At 48.2% G+C, this 25702-nt stretch overlaps 1 protein-coding gene across 1 annotated transcript in view; it reads right to left on the reverse strand.

The window, feature by feature from the left end:
* The window catches only part of LOC133353013 (CUB and sushi domain-containing protein 3-like), a 639938-nt gene that overhangs the window by 308892 nt on the left and 305344 nt on the right, over nucleotides 1-25702 (reverse strand). Inside the window, exons 4-5 of the mRNA XM_061569078.1 lie at nucleotides 11910-12104; nucleotides 10565-10772 (exon numbers count right to left, since the gene is read on the reverse strand). Of these exons, the coding sequence (XP_061425062.1) occupies nucleotides 10565-10772; nucleotides 11910-12104 (403 nt within the window). The remainder of the gene's footprint in view (nucleotides 1-10564; nucleotides 10773-11909; nucleotides 12105-25702) is intronic.

Below are 25702 nucleotides of genomic sequence, written 5' to 3' on the forward strand. Positions count from 1 at the left end.
GTGTGCGTGGGTGTGTGGGTGTGCGTGGGTGTGTGGGTGTGTGTGGGTGCGTGGGTGTGTGGGTGTGCGTGGGTGTGTGGATGTGCGTGGGTGTGCGGGTGTGTGGGTGTGCGTGGGTGTGTGGGTGTGCGTGGATGCGTGGGTGTGCGTGGGTGTGTGGGTATGTGGGTGTGCGTGGGTGTGTGGGTGTGTGGGTGTGCGTGGGTGTGCGTGGGTGTGTGGGTGTGCGTGGGTGTGTGGGTGTGTTGGTGTGCGTGGGTGTGTGGGTGTGCGTGGGTGTGTGGGGGTGCGTGGGTGTGTGGGTGTGCGTGGGTGTGTGGGCGTGCGTGGGTGTGTGGGTGTGTGGGGGTGTGTGGGTGTGTGGGGGTGCGTGGGTGTGCGTTGGTGTGTGGGTGCGTGGATGTGCGTGGGTGTGTGGGTGACGGAGCCGGCGGTGCAGGGATGCAGTCCGCTCCCTTACCCACCCCACACAGCCCGTGTGGGCCGCTTAGGTGCAGATATGTCTGTCATTTGTCATTTGTCGTCGCACTGTATCGATCTAAACGCGAACATTCAACCTCCCATTGTGTTACCTCTGCAGCCCACTGCTGGATGAGGGCCTCTCCGCATCGTGCTGGTCATGGGGGTTATTTGACCATACTTCACCATGCTGGTCATTGCAGGTTGGTGAAGGTGGGGAGCACAGACGTCGAAGCAAACTCGAGGGCAATCATGGAATTTGCTGCACCGCCCTCTGCTGAGAACATATCCCCGCAGCGGCCTAAACCTCCAGTTGTATGCATGGTGGTCACCCATTCAAGCACAAGATCGGCTCAAAACTCTGCTTAGCTTCTGAGGTCTGATGAGTCTGGGATAATTGTGGGTGATTTGGTCAGATGGTGTAACCTGTGAGAGCCACTGTTTGTTGAAAATCATCTTACAATTGTGTTCTGATGGCTGTGGGTATGTGTGCTGGCACAGTAGGGGGGCACAGGTGGTGCATCGGCCAGTAATTTCAGTCAGTCTACCCATGGCACCTCGGGGTCTTCCACGTGACCTCCTGCCAGTGGGCGTTCAACACTTCACGTGATGGCCTTAAAGTGCACCTAGCCTGGCACAAGCGCCATGGTGATCCGGTTTGTTGTGCTTACAAAGCAGTGTGTACCGTTAATTAGAACGGTAGTGGTGGCAGCGATGTTTAATTCTGAAACTGCATTATCCTACATTGAAAATGTGTTTATTTTCGTCACGTTAATACGCACATTTAAAATGTATTGTGAAAAAAGTCACACTTGTGTTTAAGCCTATTTAACATGATTGTCATTATCCTAATGGTTGACATATGCAGCATTTCACAGTAACTGCAAGTAATTGCAACTGCTTGGTGCTGAGTGTTTGAGCTATACAATAGCAGTAAGGTTAAACAATATTCCGTAACTTGCCAGCTGAATATATAGCAGGGTAAGCATCAACCTTCGTGGTGATTAAAACGCCTAAATTAAAACCCAACTTTGGAAGGATTTTTTTTGTTCGAGAAAAATATTAGTTCTTACCATGATTTTGCAAGAAAAAAATATTGCGGTTATTAAACGCGAACGATTTTTTTTCGCGTTTGTTTCCGAACAAATCTTGTTTTGAAGACTCATGAAAAAAGACTCGTAGAAAAGTAAGTGAAGACATGTAACGGGGAGAAGAAGGTGCGTGGGTCACTTTGCTTATCCCCTCCCACCGGCTGCGCGTTGCCTCTCTGTAATCTCCCACGGAAAAAAAGTTAAAGCACGCCGACAATAAAGTGGCCATTCCAATGTCACAATTTGGCAGTATCTGTAATGCACGATGAACTTCTTTTACACCGCGCGTAGCCAACCGCGCTAATCGGAGGTGCGGGGGGGAAAGGGCAACAAACTGAACACAAAAAGCAGTTCCAAATAAATGAGTTTTCCCAGTAGATTCCTAATATCGGAAGGAAGAGCGTTCCAGACGGCCGCAGACGCGCATCTGAAAGCGCCGCGCGATGCGGCTACCGCCGTCGTCTTTGTCCGACGCTGGACTCGTCGCCCGTTTGCACGTTTGGAGAAGAGAATGTTGTTTACATTTGCATAAAATATCTGCAACGCACCAAGACGTGCACCGTGTCGTATACGACCATGTCGCAGCCTTGAGCGTAATGTCAGAACCGCCCGTTCCCGAGCAACCGCATTGCTGCTCGTCGTTGCTTTAAGTCACCAGACGTGCGTGGCCAACGTGAAGGGCACTTTCCTCCTCACAGGGGGAAAGGATCCGACGGACTTTGTAGCAGCACAATAGCAGTCTCATTGCATGGGGTTATTTGGAGATGAACAAAAAACAAACATGCTGATCTGAGAGCAATGAAGAATTCTCTCTGCGGCGCTAGGGAAAGGTTTAACGCATCTGTCCTTGTCTAAGATACGTCCCGTGAGGTCTAGCCCCCCCCCCCCCCGATGTCGACACCACGTATTATTGATACAGTTTGCCCTTTGATCTGTATACGCCGATTGCACCGGAGATATGGCAATGGACAAAAGTGTCCCTGCAGGCATTTTATAATTATGCACTTCGTAACCGCTGCTGTGTAGAATGTGAAATGACTTCATCGTATTTGTTCGGAAAGGTTGACAGAAAATTGTTTCCCCCGTATGGATAGTTTACTTGTCGACATTTCCATGGAGTATAGAATGTCATAATCACCAAATTAGAAACCTTTCACTTCAATTGACAATGAGGCTGTTAATTTGTAGCCAACCAAACCAGTTCTGTATTTCAGTGACACAATCTCGCCAATCTCTCTCACATATTAGGAGTTTGTAAAAAAATTAATTGAGTAAAGCACAAACCTTAATTTGTAGTACAATTCTGAATGTGCTGCTTTGAGGGCAATGGACAAAAAAGTATTTGATGAATGTTCACAGCAAAATAATTGGTGAACAATAGGCTCTCCCTGTAGTTTTTTTTGTAAATGCAGCATTTTCTAAGCATCGCACGCTTTCAGATTCACTTCAATGGCCATCTGGAACGCTCTTCCTTCCGATATTAGGAAGCCACTGGAGCTATGCACTCTTATTTCTAGATTGAAAACTAACTTTTTTATAGCGAATTTTTGTGGTTAGATTGTTGTCCTTCTCCCACACCTCTGATTAGCACCATTGGTTATGTAAGGTGCGAAAGGAGTTATACATACACACAGTACATGCACGTGATTAATTACAAGCAGCGAGGTCAGATGTAGGGGCATTGGCTGAGACAGCACGGAGCAACATCCACAATCCAGCACCAACCCTGAAGGTTCCTCCTGGAAAATTTCACAAGAGGAAGACGGGACACACAAGAACCTCGCAAACATGAAGCTTCATCCTACTGCTACGGACATACCAAACACTGTTCGAGCCAATCCATTCGCCCCGTAGGCCAGTCCTGGTCACCTTGACACGTTGCAGTTGGAAACCCTGTTGCTCTGGATAACGCAAATGTAAAGTGGTAACCATCCAATACATCAACGTCCCCACCGCACACAGGCAGACTCAAAACCCCGATCCTCAGAGTCAAAGAGTCAAGAGAAGCCGGGGTTTTACTTTGAAGCCAGGAGAGCTGCAATCGTAACGTCGTCATCTCCACATCCAGGGCCTCGCAAGGAGGTCCAGAGACCCCGCGGACACCAGAGAATCATTAGCGAAGTCACGGACCGATAAATGCACCACGCAGACCGCGGTCCACAAGGCGACCGGCTCCGGGTAGCTGCCACGGAGCGAAGGGTGGGGGGAGAGCAAAATCCACCTCGTCAGGCCAGTGTGGAAGAGTAGGCAGAATGCCTCGCTGGAGGTGCTTCCCTAAGTGCCCCCTATCGTGGGACACCTTTCTGCCAGCAGTAGAATGAGAAAAGAATTACAGGCTGCACATTTAACATTTCATAAAGTAATCACAAAGGTAATCAAGTGATCGGATTGTGTGACAGAATGTAATTCCTTTTTTTGAACCTTGGGTAATCAGAGGCTGAATACTTTTAATTCGTAACCTTGACAAAACCGCAGACTGCACGCTTGGGAGAAATTAGCTGCTGAGATGTCCTGCCTGTGCAGGATCATTTAATGTCGTGCCTTATCTATCACGCGCACCATCCTCTTGGATGCACCAATGCAGTGTACTTTGTTATCCGATTTGTAGCATGTTTTCACATTAGTCGAACACCTTGGCTTAACGCACGGGAGTTGTCGTTTAACAATATCCGCAAAGATGCAGCTTATCGTGCTTTAAGGAGTCTATTTTAATGCGCGTATTTTACATTCCTTAATCTTCAAATTTCTATTTCGTAAGCCGGCCTCCTGGGTAGCTGGCCTCTGTGAGATATTGTACCACATTTTAATATGATTCTCCTCGAGTACATAGCTCTCACGGGAGCGAAAATCATCCTTTTTAAATTACTCTGCCAGATGAAAAATGGGTGCTTTATACGGAAGGCAAAGGGCTACGTCGTGATAACATCATGCACAACATACGCTTCGAGCCACACGCGTGCCGCAAACGCGTAGCCACGCGGAGCATTTACTGTTTACAGTCCCGCGTCTTGTGCAAAGAAACTCAATATAGAATTTAAACATTTTTTCCAGCTAGAAAACATCACTCAATTTAGTTTGCATAACCCAATTTTCAGTTGAAGCTACGGTTAAAGTTTATACAATCTCCGCCCCCCCCCCACCCACCACCTCTGTGTACCTGGTAGCAGTATCGGTGGGTAAAAGTTTGGCCAAATATCTCCTCCAGAGGGGCTCTCGAGAGCTCCTAAAATCTAAAACCAAACTATTCTTGGTTCTTTCGGTACAGTCACGTAGAAGGGAAATAATAAAATAAAAATAATAAAAATTCTCACGACGTTTCGATTGCAACACAAGCAATCGTCATTAGGTGTGAAAACGAAATTTTCTTGCCGTGGTTTTCACACCTGATGATGATTGCTTGTGTTGCAATGGAAAGGTCGTGAGCATTTTATTGTGTTTTATTATTATTATTTTATTATTTCCCTTCTACGTGACTTTACCGAAAGAACCAAGAATATGAATCCCTGCAGTCACCATAGCTTTAAATCGATAATTAAAACCAAACTATTTTTTATTTGACCAGGGAAGGCCCACTGAGCCACATGTATCTTTTCGAGACGCGACCTGGCCACGGATGACAGCTCAATGAAGTGGCTTGTCACGTGGACATTTACAGCAGCGAAATACTCTCAGCGCACGTTGATTCTAAACGTGCAGGGAAAATCCACGCGACCACAGAGAGAGACACGCAAACTCCAAATATATAGCAGCAGGCGTCAAGGTCGGGATCAAACCTACGACCTCCTGTATAGTCAACATCTTGCCACCGCGGCGCCCCTCCAGTGGAAGCTCTTCCACCAGCAGCGGTGTGAGCGCGGAATTGCAGGGCTGCACCTTGACCTTTTAGTGAATTTAAAATTTCTAATTTGAGTCATTTGTGTTTGCCGCATTTCAGTGTTTTGAGATGAGCTGAGTGACCGTGACGTTAAACAAGCGGAATTCCACAACCATCTTCACCAAAGCCGGGATCACCGTTTTAACAAACTGTCCCGTGTGAGTCCAGAAATATATGATGTGTGACTGTATGTCACATAATTAAAGGCTGCCGGCGGTTACGTCAATTTTCTATTCATTTGAGGCACTTGTTCTGAATGACCAACCACTCTTCACGTGACGTTGGGTGGTTATAGCCACGTCTGTTTGGGTTTAACTGCATTGAGCTCAACTCGGAAACGGTTTCCTCACCGCTCTACCGATGAGCAACTCCGTATGGATGTCAGCAATGGTCTCGACCTCCGCTGAGATGTCATTTAATCTTTAAAACAAAAAATCACCAAAGGTTGCAATTGCATAAGGGGGCGAGCTGTGTGCACAAAGATAAATAACTGCAACACGGTCTGGAAAGCGATTCGTTTGGCTTTGGCCACCGTTAGTTTTTAATTACAGCGTGTTCAGTCACGCGACACAAGCTGTTATCGAAGTGGCATTATGGTTGAGGTAGCCTCGTACAGAGATACCACTGCACAATTGTGTATCACGTGGAATTGTTAATTGTTGTTGTAACTGTCTGACCACGTCCCTGGACATTTATGAGAAAGAGTTTCATAGCTCACGGGATTACTACAGTTTAAATAGAGATTCTGATTGTGATTCTGGAATGTTTTCTGCATTGGAAGTGAATCACATAATTGTGCCATCTGTCGTAAACTTAACTTTAATATTACACCATTTGCAAGAAGGGGCATAATGTGCACATTGCATAGGTAAGTGTGCAGCCATCCAATTGCTTGCTCACTCCACTGCTGGCGTAAGGGCGTTCACTCGAGGGAGCTCTATAGAGCCCCTCTGGACAAGGTATTGGGCCTACTCTTCCCTTTTGGCAAAACGTTTTGGAATAGGTCAGAGTACCCATGCTCTGCACCCACCACATGCCACCAGCCGATCGACTAACTTTGGTGAAACGATTTATACTTCTGGGTGGACAGAGGTGGAGGGATTTAAGAAACGATTCCCATTGTTTCAACTTCCACAGTACGAGATTTGAGAATCAGAATCTTTATGAACAATGGAGGAATCCGATGAGCTACAAAGCGCTTTATTCACAGACGGTGGGTGACCTCTACATCGCACGTCCAGTGGGCTCGCCATCGCACTACGGCAGCATCCGCAGTTCGTAGAATGGCCACTGAAAAGTGAAACGAATCTGCGACTAAAGTTCCCGGAATATAAATCCACATTTCAGCAAAATCGCCAGTCCTCACTGGATAATGGCTTCTCTCCTGGTTAAATGAGACATCGAATCCACACACTGACTGCACTCATTTGCAGATGTACGGAACCATTCTGCATTGGCATGCAATAATCCTCGTGCAGCATCTTATGACAAAAACATACATTTTAAAAGTATCACGTAAACTTAAATATTCTGAATTGTTGAAAACTTTGGAAAATGAGGCTGAAAATGATGTCTGATTGGTTGAAGTCGGAGCCTCACAGTGTATATAACGGCAATGTTAGGCATACACATTTGGCAAAATTCCAAATGAAGAGTCATGCCTATTGCCCAATTTCGCTGTGAGAATTGCTCTTCAACTCGCCGGCGAGCGGACACACGATCGCCGCATTGTTAAACACTCGCACAGCACGTGACAATTCATCTTGCCAGGCTGTCGGGTGGCGGAGGGTTTCACGACGCATGTTTGGTAAATAAATTATCTGGTGCTGCTTCTGCTGCGTTGGCAATGGTGGACAAGCACAATTCAAATAAATAAAGAAACTCAACATACTCGCAACAACACTGTGGTCTTAAAATATGCTTTTTTTTAATACAGATGTGCTATGAGAAGGGCCACGTCTCGAATCGTCACAGTTTTAGTAAGATCATTGTGGCCTAGCCTAAAAATAAATTATGAATTACGATATTGGCTACCTGTGTGTCAAGTTAAGACCATGGAAGATGGCCGAGAGGCCTTCATCCAGCAGTGGATACATCATTGTGCTGATGATGCAGTGTAAATTAGTTGATTAATTATAAAGAGGGCATACATTGGTAGGCGTAATGAAAGAGGAATGACGAATGAATAAGACGATCAATATAATTTCGTGTCAAAACTGAATTTTCCACACCAGATGTCGGTAAGAGCAGCTATAATAAACAACACACTTAAAAAAAAAAAACTACTAATGAAACACATTCACATGTTTCCTGACATAAAAAAAAATGCTCTGGTGAATATTTGTCAAGTAACTAACTCCAAATCATGATCCATTATCTGCCTTGGAACCGTTAACTGCGTAACCGCCAAGTGGCGACGAGTAATTTAACAGTTTATTTATAGGCAGTGTTCATGTCGGACTCGTCTCGCTAATGAGCGTTCAGCACCCCCTGTAGCGCGGACAGCGCACGTTTGTATTTCCCCGCAGAAATTACCGGGGACCGATCGCCCGCTGTGTCAACCGACACGATCGATCCCTCTCGCCACCGCCGAGGAAGAAAAACAATGCACATGCGCGGATTCCGTAACGCTTTCTGCCACGCGTTCGCCTGCAGAAGCGAGGTGTCACATTGTAAGTCGTAATGACGTCGTGTGGCGTGTGACAAGTTTCTCAAGGGCGCGTCCCGAGTAGGGGCACACGTTTTTTCACCTCGCTGATCTCGTCAAGGAGCATCAACCATCCCGCAAACTCTGGTCATCCTCGCAGCGGCGGCTTTTGGCCAACCATCGAACAAAGACGATGGTCACCGCATCTCGCGCTTGCAGATGCGCTTCTGCGGCGGTCTGGAATGCTCTTCCTTCCGATATTAGGAAGCCACTGGAGCTACGCACTTTTAAATCTACACTGAAAACTCATTTCTAGAGAACTGCTTATTATGTTTAGTTTGTTGTCCTTCCACAGCACCTCCGATTAGCATGGTTGGCTACTTACGGTGCCAAAGAAGTTCGACAAGTTCTCACGAGGGCTCTATCCATCTTGGGTCACACTCACGGCAGTGATTGTTCTGCCCTCTCCCCAGATTTTAGACAAACAGAGCCGACGCCTGACCGTGGTGAACTGCAGTCAGAAATAATACAAAATATGCCTCGGACTTAAAAAAAAAGTCACTACTCATATATAGTACTTTAATTTTAAGCATAATATTAATTATTAGACATAAATGTGACATTTTTGCAACGTGTTACATTGCTGCTGCTGCTCCTAATATTTTCATAATGGAGATTTAGAATATGCGCTATGCGATGTAATTGAGCAGCGAGGTTTTATACATGAAGATAATGGAAGGAAATGGGAACGCATGTAAATGGTAATGGTGATACAGCATGGAGTGTAATGGGGAATGGCAGATTTGAGGAAGCATTATGCCTCTGTATCCAGAATAAGTGGAGCACGGTTGGCTACGTATGATGAAAAAGGAGTTCAACACACATACGTATGTTGAACGGAACAATGTCATAAGAACGTGAGATTATTGCGTTTTCGTTTGTTGTCCTTCCCCCCGCCCCTCTGATTAGCGTGGTTGGCTATGGTTGATGCGAAAGAAGTTCAACGTACGTGCGCACATACGTACATATATATATGTGCAGTACACAGACAGTGAGATTATTTAGTTTCCGCGCTGCCAAGGGAGGCGAAATAACCGCATGTCCACCTTGTGGTATTTCGATCATGACATTGGGTTTTTATCTTTACAAATCAGAGGTCATTGCTTTCAGCGTTAACGACGAAAGGGTAGATGAGCACCCGCGAAATGATCGGCTCTTGTGGAGCCTGCGTGCCACGGGCGGGCCCGGCACGAGCTTCATTCTAAGTGAATGAGGAACTAAGTTGTAGCGTTGGGAGTGCGATGGCTGCGGAGGTTTTTATTCGCTGCGAGACCACGATGCCCCGGTCACATCACCGCCGCAGTTGCTCCTGGCTGAGATTTTGAACATCGTTTTTTTTTTAAACCTTTACTGAGGCTTCACTCACGTTGGACGGCCCCATTCGCACATCCGGGGCATGTGTCCATGAAATAAGAGCTGTTTGTATTTCCAGCTGTCTTCCTTTAAATCAGTGTTTGTCAAGCATAAAATTATTTTTTTTAGTAAAAAATGGCAATGTTGCTATGTCAGAGGCCGGTTTTATCTGCAATGAGTAGATAATTATAATGTTGCTGCTCATGAGGATAGACCAAGTTGACCCTGACCAGGAGTTTAAATTCCAACCTTGCGACTTTCAATCTAACGCTGTGCCAGTGTCGTCTGGCCACCTATTTGAAATGCACGGTCACGCGCGGCTACAAAAATGGCATCGGGTGACTAATTGACGGGGGAATATCTGCCGGAGCAGACCCGATTCGGATGCCTTTGCAGAGAGCGCGAGCGGGGATTACAGGGTTGGGAGAGCCTCGCTCACAGGGCGTGCAATACATCACGCCCTTTAGGCACGGGCTCACCTCGCTGCTCCCGGTCATGATCAGCACTTGCGGCGAGATTGATTTGTTTTCCCTTATTACGACGGAACACGCTAACAGTGGCCGCACGTGGTTAACACAAGACAAAGATCCCCCCCCCCCCCCCATACAGCCCTAGCAGACTGTTGGGGCGAGTGCTGTCAGCGGGGATGCGCTACGAACCTGGTGACACGAGTTCGATTCCCCCTCACGGTCACCACCGGTGACGATTATCTGAACCGGTCCTGGGCCTTCCCTAGGTCGACTCAGCCTCAAATGAGTACCTGGCACGGTGTGTAAACACTGTCACTCGGGAGACAAAGGCGGTCGGGCGTGGTGCTGGCCACCCACCCCCTCCTGTACCGTGCCGGCTTTCATAACCAAATACAAAGATCTCCCATGGCCTTAACAGACCGTTGAGGCTACGACTGCTGGGGCGAGTGCTGTCAGCGGGGCTGCGATACGAACCCGGCGACCCGAGTCCGTTTCCCGTTCACGGCCACCACCGGTGCAAGCGCCTTCATAGGACGACCGGTTGGCCGGCTACGTGGATAACCCCCGCCCCCCCCCCCCACCGCACCCTGGACTCCGTCACCGCGCTCACCACACAGAGGGGAGCTCCGCGCCGGACACCTCCAGGAAGTCGTAGCCGGCCTCGAGCTGGAAGTCGGTGAAGACGAGCGACACGGTGTCGCCCGGCTCGCCCAGCACGAGCCACGTGCACGACGCTTTGTTGTCGTACTCGTTGGGGAAGCCCGGGCTGCTGATGGTGCCGCTGGGGCCGTGCGGCGTTCCCCCGCAAGCCCCCTCGGCTGGTGGGAGGCGAGACAAAGGCGGAGGGGGGGGGCCCGATAGCCATTGAGCCCCGGTGGATTCACCTCGGCGCGGTGATGGAACTCTACAGACGCGTTGCGTCGGATAATGCAGCTCATCGTTGCCAAAATGCAGACCGCAAAACCGATGAAAAATGCTCATCATTCTCATGTTTTATTTTGCTTAATCTTTTGTTATTTCAACAAAACCCCAGCATTCTGGGAATTGTACATGTGATTCATTATTGCCGCTGATACTTTAATTTAGGGAGGACTAATTGTTTTTTTTTACAATTGGGATCTGTCAGATCCAATCAGACACCATTGAGATCCAGAGCTAATTGAATCAATCCACATTTTGGATTACATTTTTCGGTGGTTAAAATGAGTTATCATCACCTTATCAGATTTTGCATTATAATTAGTGCATGTAAAATTTGTGTGAAATACCCCACTAATTAAATAAATTAATTTGAAGCAAGATTTTGTTCTTTAATTGCGGAAGCCGAGCCGCCAATGTTGTCATTGATGACGGACTCGAGACGCCTGTAGGTGGAGCGGCGGTGCAGTTACGTGAGCCGTGCCGACTGACGTCACCACCTCAGAATGTGAAGCCACTTCAACAACAACTACAGCAGCGTGCCGATGGTTGTGATCAGACAAACTCTCAGACAAGTTCTCAGTGGGAGACTGCGCTCCGAAATGCATCGCGAATGCATTCGAGACACCCCCAATCGGGCGGGAGCGGCATCTCTCCGCCGAGCGGTGATACGTATGAAAGGAAAAGGTGCAGCCCTGCAACGGCTTCCTCACGCCACCGCTGGCGGATGCGCCTCGGACAAGAGAGGAATCACTGCATGGCCCTTTTTCGACGGTTATCTTGGCTGACTGAAAGGAGGCGGCGAGTACCCACAATTTACCCCACCACGCACGTGACATGCCAATTGGCTGCGGCCTACCCATCGCTACCGTCCACTCGCGAACAACCCGGCGGCTCTTCATCCGCGCCAGGGTCGGCTCGGCACGGCCCCCCGGCGGGGCTCTGCACCGCGCGTCGGAGGAGAGGGCGCGAGCGCACGCGCGTGCGAGCGTCTCCGAGCGAGAGCCGAGCCCGGGGGTGGGGAAGGGGGAACTCACCCTTGCAGTGCGGCACGGGGAAGTCCCAGGAGGCGAGGCTTTCGGCGCCGGAGACGCACGTGAGCACGGCGTGCCCCTCCAGCACGTAGCCCGGCACGCAGCCGTAGCGGACGGCGTCGCCCACGCCGAAGCCGGCGCCGTGCACGGTGCCGTGCGCCGGAGCGCCCGGGTTGCCGCACGCGCTGCTCTGCAAAACTGGGGGAATGTGAGAGAAGAGGAGAGAGGCGACGACGATTTAAACTGCGGCATAGGAACATCGCGCTCGCTGGGGGGGGGGGGATGGGGGACCGCGTGCGACCGTCGTGGAGTTTCAGCAGGAGGGAGGGGGGACCCTTATCCGCAATTTTCCCGAGCGTAGAAATGTCCAGGTTCTACCGCATGTTCTTGCTCCACTGCTCAAATATCACGAACCATCGTCAAATGTCGCGAGGCGTGCAATCCGCAGGGTGCCGAATGACAACTTCGATGGTGATGATGATGTAAGATGATGATGACTAGAAATGAGAATGAAGGTGATGGATGATGATGATGACAGTATCGATTTACGACATTCATCACCATCGCCTTCGTCACTGTGAATGCCAGCCCCACAGTTGTCATCAGGGATCACGGCCACCGGGAACAGCATTACTGAGGCAGACATGAATACAACTACAACCACCATTTTGATTTTCTTCCATACACTCATTCGTATTTATCCTTTGCATACAGTTGATGTTCTTTCACGTATCTAATGCTCTGAGCAGATATGCAATGACCGATTTCGCACCTCCGATTATCACGGTTGGCTACATACGTTGCGAAAGTTCTGTGGCCGTCTGGAACGCTCTTCCTCCCGACATTAGGATACTACCAGAGCTATGGACTTTTAAATCATCTATACGAAAAAAACTCATTTCTTGAGAACCACTTTTTGCGTTTCATTTGTTGTACTTCCCCCGCACCTCCGATTAGTGCGGTTGGCTATGTACGGTGCGAAAGAAGTCTCAAAATACATACAACATACATACAACATACATACAGAAGAAGTTCAACACGCATATGCAAACGGGAACCAAGAAGTATATCTCTTTAGCATGCAACTCATGCAATTATACATTTGAAAAGGGTGACCTCGGCACCCAATTCATGAGTTTGCAGAGACACTGATTTTATAATATTGTGTCTGAAAAGAGTGCAACTGCCAGGAAATAATAGACATATGAACAAGTATCCTTCAACAAAGGTCAGAAGCAGCCTTTCTGCACAACACATTAATTTGAATCGTGATAATCTACAGTGACGTAGGTTGCAGTTAAGCTTATGCAAACTATGTCCTGCAGGTAAAATTGAAATCAGGTATTTGGGACATATGGAATTAATGGGAAATACAAGGACACATCACAAATGCCCCATGCAGGTAATACAGGCTGGCTGCAAAAGTTGTAAAAGATGGGCCGATATTTCAGGTTTCCACAGAGCCATGGGACGCGATTCACGAAGGGTTATTGAGTGAAATTTTCTGGAAAAATGTTGCAGGTGGGAAAATATTGGCAAAAAATTAGAATCGATCGCATTAATGCAAAAGGGTTTGGATGCCATTCAGTTTGCAATGGGTGGAGTGCCATTGTGAACCTAACCTGCTTAAGAAGGACCATGGCATATTTATAATTGTGGATTTAACTATTTCTTAAATAGATCGTATATTTAAATGGTAAGTTAACTGTCCTGGAATAAAAAAAAACAATATTTCAATACTATCATTCTTACGTTTTGCAGGGGCAATAGGCTGGTTATCTGTAATACCCTTAGCTTGCATTGTACCTGGAGTTAACATTGTACATCTGTTTCAAAGACGAGGATACACAGGGCTGCCGGTGTACATTTGATCATGACCTAGATGTTACAGAAGAGAAGGCAAATGAGCAGCAAGAGGTAGCGGTGGATATTTTGACACTACAAAGTGTGTTGTATACACAATTTGCGACGGAAACGTAAATATTTGACAAAGTTTGGAGTTCTTGCGACTGCTGCGCAAGAGCATGAATCGGAACCATGAGCATTCTGAGGAACGATTGAACATTTAAAAAAAGGTTAAAGATTTTGCAGATATTCTGAGACTCATTCCGAGACATCAGTTTAGGGGAAAATCATTTCAGGGGCGCGTTTTCTACAGTCATGCCGAAACGAATGGCGAGTTAAGGAGGCCTGTGCGTGATACATTCAGATAAGACGTTGCCATGCACGAGGGACGACTCACGCGCACAGGTGTGTGTCTGTGTGTGCGTGTGTGTGCGCGTGTGTGTGTGTATACGTGCGTGTGTGTGATGCGTCTGTGTGTGTGTATACGTGTGTGTGTGTGCGTGATGCGGTAGTGTAGCGGTTAGCACGCTGCACTACAAAGCTAGCGATCGGGGTTTCGATTCCCGCTCACGGCTAACACCTGTGACGATTATCCGAACCGGTCGTGGGCCTCCCCTAGGTCGACTCGGCCTCAAGTTAGTACCCCGTGCAGTGTGTAAACATCGTCACTTGGGGAGACAAAGGCGGCCGGGCATGGTGCTGGCAACCCAACCCCTCGTGTGCCGTGTTGGCCTTCATAGGTGCTTGAGAACAGCACTTGCCCCAACAGTCTGTTCAGGCTATACGGGAGATCTTTGTCTTTGTTTTTGTGTGATGCAGTGGAGTGGTTAGTACGCTGCGCTACGAACTCGGCAACCCGAGTGCGATTCCCGCTCACTGCCCAGTACCAATGCCCATTATCTCAACCGGTCTTGGGCCTCCCCTAGAGATGCGAGAGGTTCTTTGTCTTCGTGGATGATGTACAGCCACGCATACACCCTGCTCTACATAGAGCCAGTTGCTCTAAGTTTGTCAACGTTATTCCTGCCCATGACGGCAGCACGTGTTCAGGAACTCAACGGCGACGTCGAGGTCTGCTGGCCACGACGATAGGGCTGCGTGAGAGAGATAGAGAGCTCGTGTAGACATCATCTTGCTTGCCCTTCGCCAACACATATAACCTCTTGTTGTAACAACTCTCTCGCTGTCTTCTTCCTGGCTCAGCAGTTCTACTGCTGGATTATTTTTCCCACCTGAGAACGACCGCTTGTGTTGCGATCGAAACGTCGTGATCTATTATTTATTATTTTATTTTATTTTTCTACCCTACGTGACTTTACCGAAAGAACGATAGGGCTCATGTAGTTTTGCTCCTCCTCTTTGGAGAGAGCACAGGGCTAGAGTGGTTTACGATACGATCCATAGTTTGGTTGTATGGCTACAATCACACTCCTGCGGTGGCTTGTCTTTTAATGTATCTCTATGCGTCTATGGGTCTCTCTCTCTGTCTCGATGAGTCTCTATATAAATCTATCTTACGTCTCTCTGTGGGGTTTTTACGACATGGGCCACAGCTTGGGTCTCATGGCCCCCCAATCGCGCAGTTTGTCAATGAAACGAGTGCCGTGAGATATTGATTTAAACGTTCAGCAGTGCCACTGATAATTGTGGTCATCATCAATAAGACACAATGAAATGCCCAAGCGCGATCTCTTATTGAACTTTAATAACCAACCAGAGGCTCCGAGCAACCAATCACAAGATAAAGAGATGTGAGAGCCATTGACTTCGCCCGATTTTTCTGCTCAGTATTTTTTTTTATTAACGTGTCTTTCATTGCTTGATGATTCAAGAATAGATGACTAAAAGCAATATACTTTTCTTGGCACGATGAAAAAAAAGGTGTTGGCATTATTACAACGAATATTACCAGCGCGCTATCCATCAAGTAAAGTCAATGTAAAGTACACATTTACCATCATAGTCACACGCGTCTGTCATTGACGTTTTAAATAAACACCAAAAAAATATTTACGTAAATATGCATTTTAAAAAGGAATTCCATTGTTGCGATGCAATGTATTATTGTGCACGCACAATCGTCACGGATAACGGATGCATGTGTGAATATTGACGCGGTGCGCTTGCGTTTGCCGATTGCCCATGCGTCTCACGGATCACCGAAGCACGATGACAGTGGGGGTGAAGGCAAATGGGGGATTGCTCGGGAAACGTCTCGCAAAAAAGGAGAGTTTTGTGATTTATCTCATGGGAATTCCATGGAGACCTATTGCCATTAACATTCTGGGAAACTATTTTTTTTTACTTTGGTTTTTCTATGGAAGTCGCAAACCGCTTTTTTAAAATCCTTTATATTAAGTTCACTTGCTTGCGTGCTTGCTTGCTTGCTTACGACCGTGCAAATCTTTCGGTCGTTTTTAACCCACTTCCCGTGATCCAATCGAGCTGACATTTTGCACACAGACTCGTTGTGCGTGACAATTAATTTTCGTGAAAAAAATTTTCGAAAATTTTACACTTTTTAGGGAATTTTTTAAAAATATTTAATTACCAATTGCTTAATGGTGGCAGACAATCATCTGACCCATAGGTGGCAGCCATCTCAAGCCAGAGGACGAGAGGACTCTAGTCGCCCCGATGCCACGCATATAAAGGATTTATAGTGAAAAAAATTGTTTTTACGGGTTAATTTTCTGTAGTTGTTTAACGTAGCCTCCGTAAAACAATGTTGGTAATGGTATTACGTTCACTGCTAATTTTACAAACACAGTACACTTTTAAAGCTCTTTTAGTCCGTCAACTAAACAGTCTTTGTCATTGTCAATACGAAGTGTTATTCAACAGAAATTATTATTCATAATTTACGAGCGGAGTTATTGAGTGACGAGACAAAGGGCTCCCAGAGCCCCTTGGAGACAGCAATCTCGGAGAAGGGCCCTTAGAAAGTGACACCAAAGAACTACTTCTAAAGTCACTTCAAAAGGCGTCTCTCATCCAGAACGATTGTTCCCAAATGTACTTTCGGAGTAATGTCACAAAGAACCATCCTTCAGGCTCCCCTCGCAAGGCAGGGCATCACACGGCGGAAGAACAAGCACTCGAAGGCGACACCAAACATGTACTTCTGAAGCCGCAACAAAAGCTTCTCTCGTCCAACACCAGAGGCCACTCATTCAAGTCTCGCTGCTGCTGCTGCTGCTGTGCTCGAGTGTGCCGTTTGCCATGCACGGCAGGCCAGGATCCGAATCTAGCATCTCTGCCATGGTGGCGAAATGTTAACTGCCTCGCTTGGTATACAGGAGGGCGTAGGTTTGATCCCAACCCCCATGGTCGCGAGGATTTTTCTCCGCGTCCTCCTGTTTTTGCCTCCACATTTAGAAACACGTGTTGAGAGTACAGAATTTGGCTGTTATACATTTCCACACGATAAGCCACTTCGTTGAGCTATCATCTGTGCCCAGGACACTTCTCAAAAATAATTATATAGCTCAGTGGGCCTTACCTTGTAGAATAAAAAGTTTAGTTTAGTTAGGAAATTGCTCTGACACCGCCTATTCTCTCAACCAACGAGGTCACCTCCAAATATATATATATAAGACTGTAATACATCATTTTCCTGCCATCACGATGCAATGACAACTGCGAAAGGCTGCAGAGCGGTTGCAACGCCGTAGGTTTGCCGACGAAAGGCAATCAACTCAGACCTTCACAGTAACACGCTCATCATTGGCACCGGTCGTTATTCGTCACACGAAGCAGCGACTCTATTCTCAATACTTGCAGCAACATCTTGCATTCTTATTCTGCAATTCATTAATTAAAATAAATGCCAACATTTACGAGCAAAGCCAGTGTTTCCTGGCCGTCATCAATTGTGGCAGTGACTTATGAAACATGATGTGAAATCTCCACCATGAGGTTTACAGTATATTCTTTAACAGTCTATTAAAACTCTGGGTAATTTATGATGTCATGAACATGTGTTCTGCAACCGCGCGTTGCTGTTGTTAAAACGAAGCGAGCTGCAATCACATTTTGACATGTATTTCGCTAAAATTATTCAGTGGTGAAACTTTAGGAGAAAAAACAATCGCAATTGTTTCACAAGCTGCTTCACACACTCGCCTTGTGTAAGTGACTTCAGCATATTTATTAGACTCGAGGCGTACTCCCCCCATCCCCAATTTAATTTGCTTAAGAGAATATAAATTGAACTTTAAAGCAATATCCAGATATTTAAATGCCAAGCAACATCACTATTTATGGTTTGCGTATTTAGTTACGGCACAGAGGGTTTCGCACCGCAAAAAAACCACATACGCAGCGTGGATTGAGGGTGCTGCTGCCATTTACCACAGCGGAGTGTGTGGGCTGGAGGAGAGTGGGATGAGAGGACACATGCCATTGTTGTTTTCACGCACAAACTCAAACCTGTACATAACTTCCGGCCGCTCTGAAATTAACTGAAATATTTTTTTTGTGTTTTACCAGTGAAGGCCCACTGAGCTACGTAGTTCTTATATTCGGAAGCAAGCTGGCCACAAATGAGAGCTTAAAGAAGTGGCTTATCACGTGGATTTTTTTTGCAGCCAAATGCTCTAAACGCACGTTTCTAAATGCGGAGGGAAAAAACCCTGGAGGATCCGGATAAAAATGCACGCGACCACGGGGAGAACACGCAAACTACAAATATACAGCAGCAGGTGTCAGGGTCGGGATCGAGCGGACGACCTCCTGTGTACCAGACGAGGTAGTTAACATCTCGCCATCGCGGCTTGAGATGATCAGTGGTCTAAAACGACAAAATGGCCACACGTGCAGTTCTTCTGAAGCTGGTGGTGTGGATAACGCAGTGCGCTTTTGTACATGCATGCACATCTTTGTGCGCTTGTGAAATCTATTATTTTACACTGTTAACCAATTCTCAATGAATCAGTGGATTTCAGAATGAATTTATATCTCTGACTATTTACGAGTATAGGCAAGCTATACACCTGATCATGATGAGGCCATTTCCCATGACAAGCACATGGTGTGGAGGGTTCGTCTGTTTATGCAGACACTGGGGTAACGATCAGCTCACTCAACACATGAGCTCCAGGACATATGTACGCACGCACGAATATAGTTGCTATGTATATATATATTTTACTTAACTCACTTGTGGATAATACTCAAATTTTGCCAAAAATGTGGCCCATGACGAAGCGGTCTCATGAACCCCGGTGGCCCGTACGGACCAAGCGTGGTGAAGTATGGTCACAAACAACAACAACAACAACGACGACGTGACCGCTACGGTGCGTGGCCTGACAGGTCTTTCATCCATTGGCGGATTGAGAATTGAGGGGGGAGAATATTTTTGTAATATATTTTTAAAATCAGGTTTTTGTTGTACCCAAGAACGTAGCCCCTCCCCCCTCATAACAAAGCTCTGGGTGATACAAACAGAAACAACAACAGGACAACAGCCTTCTCCACGGGGCCCTATGAACTCGATGCGTTCGGTCTATTAAAGGGGGGCTGTGGGGGGGGGTCTATTACATCATTCAAATGCGGGGGGGGGATGTCGCGTTGGTAAAAGGATCGTCGTTTAAATTGGGGTGGCGTTTAATTAGTAATACGCACAGAGAGTGATTTACGGATGCATAAAAAGGTATACAACGCATTAAAACTGACGGTGGAATTTAAATCTTGGGTTAGAAACCAACCCCCAACCCCATTAATCTCGTTTCGTTGCGTAATCACCGTGTGCTTGGGTGCCGCGTGGCCCGGTGAAGCGGGAGGCGTGACATCACCGAGCGCGCCTGTAGTTATAGCGTGACACGTGCTCTCCTCGTCACACTCATCACGTGACACGTGCTCTCCTCGTCACACTCATCACGTGACACGTGCTCTCCTCGTCACACTCATCACGTGACACGTGCTCTCCTCGTCACACTCATCACGTGACACGTGCTCTCCTCGTCACACTCATCACGTGACACGTGCTCTCCTCGTCACACTCATCACGTGGCACGTGCTCTCCTCGTCACACTCATCACGTGACACGTGCTCTCCTCGTCACACTCATCACGTGACACGTGCTCTCCTCGTCACACTCATCACGTGACACGTGCTCTCCTCGTCACACTCATCACGTGACACGTGCTCTCCTCGTCACACTCATCACGTGACACGTGCTCTCCTCGTCACACTCATCACGTGGCACGTGCTCTCCTCGTCACACTCATCACGTGACACGTGCTCTCCTCGTCACACTCATCACGTAACACGTGCTCTCCTCGTCACACTCATCACGTGGCACGTGCTCTCCTCGTCACACTCATCACGTGACACGTGCTCTCCTCGTCACACTCATCACGTGACACGTGCTCTCCTCGTCACACTCATCACGTGACACGTGCTCTCCTCGTCACACTCATCACGTGGCACGTGCTCTCCTCGTCACACTCATCACGTGACACGTGCTCTCCTCGTCACACTCATCACGTGACACGTGCTCTCCTCGTCACACTCATCACGTGACACGTACACTCCTCGTCACACTCATCACGTGACACGTGCTCTCCTCGTCACACTCATCACGTGACACGCGCTCTCCTCGTCACACTCATCACGTGACACGTGCTCTCCTCGTCACACTCATCACGTGACACGCGCTCTCCTCGTCACACTCATCACGTGACACGTGCTCTCCTCGTCACACTCATCACGTGACACGCGCTCTCCTCGTCACACTCATCACGTGACACGCGCTCTCCTCGTCACACTCATCACGTGACACGTGCTCTCCTCGTCACACTCATCACGTGACACGTGCTCTCCTCGTCACACTCATCACGTGACACGTGCTCTCCTCGTCACACTCATCACGTGACACGTGCTCTCCTCGTCACACTTATCACGTGACACGTGCTCTCCTCGTCACACTCATCACGTGACACGTGCTCTCCTCGTCACACTCATCACCTGACACGTGCTCTCCTCGTCACACTCATCACGTGACACGCGCTCTCCTCGTCACACTCATCACGTGACACGCGCTCTCCTCGTCACACTCATCACGTGACACGTGCTCTCCTCGTCACACTCATCACGTGACACGTGCTCTCCTCGTCACACTCATCACGTGACACGTGCTCTCCTCGTCACACTCATCACGTGACACGTGCTCTCCTCGTCACACTCATCACGTGACACGTGCTCTCCTCGTCACACTCATCACGTGACACGTGCTCTCCTCGTCACACTCATCACGTGACACGTGCTCTCCTCGTCACACTCATCACGTGACACGTGCTCTCCTCGTCACACTCATCACGTGACACGTGCTCTCCTCGTCACACTCATCACGTGACACGTGCTCTCCTCGTCACACTCATCACGTGACACGTGCTCTCCTCGTCACACTCATCACGTGACACGCGCTCTCCTCGTCACACTTATTAAGCGGCACGTGCTTTCTCTCGCTCCGGAGCGGACCGCACGCAACTCCGCCGTGTGCTCCGTGCGCGTCTTAATTCACCTCTTCTTACCGAATGGCCTAATTAAAAGTAACATTTTATTAAAATCCCCCCCCCCCTTGCATATGTTTCTGCTTCCGCAAATGTTTTATCTCTGAGTTCATGAAAGAAACAATTAGTAAAAGTTGTATTCACCTTTTAATTGGGGTAACGTTTTAGATTGCGAACAAACGGCGCTTTGTAGCTACTTTAGCTACTTAACAAGGGATGGCGCAATGAAAACAAATGAACGTAAGATGAACAGAAACAACGTTGTCTTTGCTCCTGGAATAAAACTGTTGTAATAATCAGCACGGCTGTTGCTGAAACACAACTCAAGGGCGCTGCAAAGATCCAACAGGCACACAACCGTCAGCATCAGTCGCAATGTGGTCAACTGCGAATGGTGCATTTTAACCATGGTAATACATCCAACATCACATACACAGTGTGTGTGTGTAACATCACATACACAGCGTTGTGTAACATCACATACACAGCGTTGTGTAACATTACATACACAGCGCTGTGTGTGTAACATCACATACACAGCGCTGTGTGTGTAACATCACATACACAACGCTGTGTATGTAATTTTGGATGCATTCCCTTGGTTCTCTTGGGAAGAATGCTCAGAATTACCAATGAATGGTGTCGAGGCATGACGTGCACATTGCACACGGACTACTCAAACACTGGAAGACCAATTCATCCTAAAATTAAGTCTCTGTGTTAGCTTGCATACAGTATTGCATTTTTGTCGCAGTTAAAAATAAGATGTCATTTGCATAATCTACGACTTCGGCATCCAAGCTGCACAATGATCTGTGCCGCCCTTTGCCAACCGGAGCAAAGCAAAGCAATGAATGTAAAGCCATCCTCAACTTGCAATAGGGTTTCCTGCAGCAGAGAAGAGTCTGTGGCTGTCTGCGTCTTGCGTGCCCGCTGCTCGTCTCAGCACTGCTAGCCCGATAACAAAGACAAAGGTCCCTCGTGTCGTCTGTATCAGACTATAGGGGCAAGTGCTGTTAGCGAGCAGCATCCATGAAGGCCGGAAACGGCACACGAGGGGGTGGGTGACCAGCACCACGCTCGGCCGCCTTTGTCTCCCTAGTGGCGATGTTTACACACCGCACCAGGTACTCATTTGAGGCTGAGTCGACCTAGGGGAGGCCCAGGACCGGTTCAGATAATCGTCACTGGTGGTGGCCGTGAGCGGGACTCGAAGTCGGGTCGCCAACTGCGACACTGCAGCTCTCCGTAACACACACACACAGTGTGGCCTTCACGCACGACAATGTGAGTTCCACAATCCAATCAGTTCACAAACACACGCACAAAAGAGCCGGCCTACTGCCTTGTATTCTAAGATCCAAATGAAATCCGGGTACAATTATTTCTCAAAATGAATGGCATAAAAGGAGGTTTTAAAAATGAAATGGCCCTGCCGTGTGACGGCATATTTTCTGAGCTCCCCGTTTAGTGAGAGAGGGCGTCATCCGGGGCACCCCCGGGGAAATGCGAATTCTTGTCACTTGTTATTCAGAAGCGTTTTTATAAAGTGTGCATTGAGCGTCCGACATAAACCACCGTGGCCCTTTCCCAGGTGCCGAGCTCTTTGCACGCAAGTTTTCAATTGGATCCAGAACCATCGGCCCTCAAAAATCCAGAAGCACACCCAAAGTCAACGCGACCCATGGCACGAGCACGCGCGTCAGTTGCCAGTGTCCTCCCGAAGAGTTGTGCGAAACTGACAATTGGGAGTGCAGCACTTACGAAGTGCCAAGCGTATGTCCGGTTCGGTAGCTTGCACGTTGTTTAAAAATTAAGAAAATCAGTGTACTCGGATGTCAACGGACACACACCAATGAACGTGGACATGTCGTGCATGTGGGTTGCTTTTAATCTGCGACTCCAGCTCCAACCCTCAGCAAGAAGTAACGCTTTTACTTCAGTACGTTTCTCACTGCCTCGCTGCTTAGCAGCATCACTGCGGTGAATCTGATGTTGGTTTTCCGCCAAAATCAGCGGTGAGAGGGCAGGAGAGCGGGGGGTCTGAGCGGTAACCTGCTTGGGTTAGCATTGAGCTCTCATCAGCCATCTTGGCTGGGGATGCAGTTCACAGCATCCTGACGACTATTATTGGTAGGAACCTCCTGGTTACACCAGCCCACAGGGGATTCTTGTGTCCGTCCGTCCGTCGTGCAGGGAGGGGCTGGGTGGGGAGGGAGGGGCTGGGTGGGGAGGGTGGGAAGGGGCTGGGTGGGGAGGGTGGGGCTGGGTGGGGAGGGTGGGGTTGGGTGGGAGGTGGGAGGGGTGGGGCTGGGTGGGGAGGGGCTGGTCACCGCATGGTGTTCTTCTAAAACTCAACGTTTAACCTACTCACACCGGCTTGTGCCCGCCCTCACAGTCGGGCATATTTGCGGAATACACCACGCCGTCGTTGACCCTGGCCATTGACCGAGCAACCCAACGTTCCTACCAGCTCCCTCCGCAGGAATGTGTTTTAATAGCGGTGGACTTCCGACGAACGGACAGCATGTGGACATTGTACAGTCGTTAATACTTGGCTTGTTTGTGCACAAAATCCACGCATACTTCGCAAGTAAATCTGTCGCAGTGGAGCGGTAAGCATGCCGGGCTCGGCACATTCAGAGGTAGCAGGTTCAATCTCCCGGAGTGGCAGGCGAACCAATGGTCCGAGTTGTTCAAATTGTCCCGCCCAGCCGTGCGCGTGGGTCCACCACTCTGAGTCACTCGGCAGGTCGCGTCGGCCAGGGTAAAACCGAGGTTGTTGTTGTTGTTGTTTTACTTGCACCCCATTGGGATTTTTGCACACAGCGTTGGTGTACGGTGTTTTTTCTGCAATATTTTTCTGTCTTTTCTTGGATTTTCTGTTTGCACTCAGTCACATATTCACTTTATGATGTTTTTTTGTTCATGTTTTTTGTTTGTTGCGGTTGCACCCGATTCAAGAGCCGAATGGCTCACAGGGCTGTACCTAATGACATGAACTTGAACCTCTGTCAGTGAGCAAGTTTATATAGCGGGACCTGCGCCTTTAACTTTGACGTCTTTCCCCATCGCCACCGCCTTATCGCTGCTGTTGAATAAACTATTGGTTGGTGCTTGGCAGTGAGGCAGATTCAAGCCTCCTGCCGTTTGTTCAGACGCAGAAAGAGGGAGGTGGCAAGTGATACCCCTGCCGCTACTACTACACACAGACACGACCTTCAGCCCGTCGTCTGTGTTCATAACCCCCCCTCCCCTCCTTCACACTCTTTCCCAACACCCCTTTCCCATCATCCTCCCCTCCTCATATCGACTCTCCTCACATTCTCGCTCGCAGTGCCCATTTGGGTGGCGCAGAGAGTCCGAATCTCCACCCCCCCCACCCCCCGTGGTTAAGCCCCTTGACGTACCGATCGCGGGGTTTCTGTTCACCCCCCACCACGACGCCCTTGTACAGGGACTCCTCTACTTACGAACATCCGACTTACAAACTTTCAGAGATACGCAAAAACCTGTCCGTATGTCCAGTTGCCTGTTCGGACTTAAAGTCGTAAGTTCAACTGTCGCGCAATAGATGGCGGTGGTGGCATCGACCTCTGCAGAACGTGAAGAACAATTGGGAGTTACGTCTACAGGAGATAATACAACTCTTAAATAGATTCCCCGTGTTAGTGTGCATGCCGTACATGTTTGGAATCGACGGGAGTAAAGTTAGGACTTACGAACAAATCGACTTACGAACAGACCTCTGGAACGTAACTAATTCGTAAGTAGAGGAGTCCCTGTACTGTGATCAGTCGGTAGCAGAACGAACGTGGGGCAGGCTGGGGGTGCCTTACCCCCCCCCCCCTCGTGGCCAAAGCTACGAGTCGCCCCCCCTTGACAACCACCACCAACAAGTGTAAAATAACCAAAACCCTTATTTGAAACGCGGTGAAAAAAATGTTTGGTATGAAGATGCTTTCGTACACGCTCCACGCTCTACTTTAATTTCATTTGGCCCGTTTGTGTCGATGTTGTTGTCATCGTCGTCGGACCACAGTGGTAACGAGGTAGACGAGTAGAGCTGTCTTACCGGGTTGGGGCGAATAAGGGGAAGGTGTAAATAAGGTGGCAACACTTGCGTTCAAGCTGGGTGCGCGCACGTTCGCCGACATCCAACGGCAGTGCTGTTAGGTGAACGAAAGCATTAGTGATGAAAAGTAAGAATAGGTTTCACCATTTTTATACTCTTTGGTTCTTTCAGTAAAGTCACGTAGGTAGAAAAATTATAGTAAATCACGTGTCGATCGCAACACAAGCGGTCGTCCTCAGGCGGAAAACAATAATCCAGCAGTGGAACTACTGACACAGCGAGGGAGCTGTTACAACAAGAGGTTATTTATGTGGCTTTACCGAAAGAACCAACGAGTATGGATTCCTGCAGTCACGAAA

The sequence above is a fragment of the Lethenteron reissneri genome, chromosome 42 (assembly GCF_015708825.2).
Source record: "Lethenteron reissneri isolate LAM-NWPU_2019-01 chromosome 42, ASM1570882v1, whole genome shotgun sequence".
NCBI classification, from domain to species: Eukaryota; Metazoa; Chordata; class Hyperoartia; order Petromyzontiformes; family Petromyzontidae; genus Lethenteron; species Lethenteron reissneri.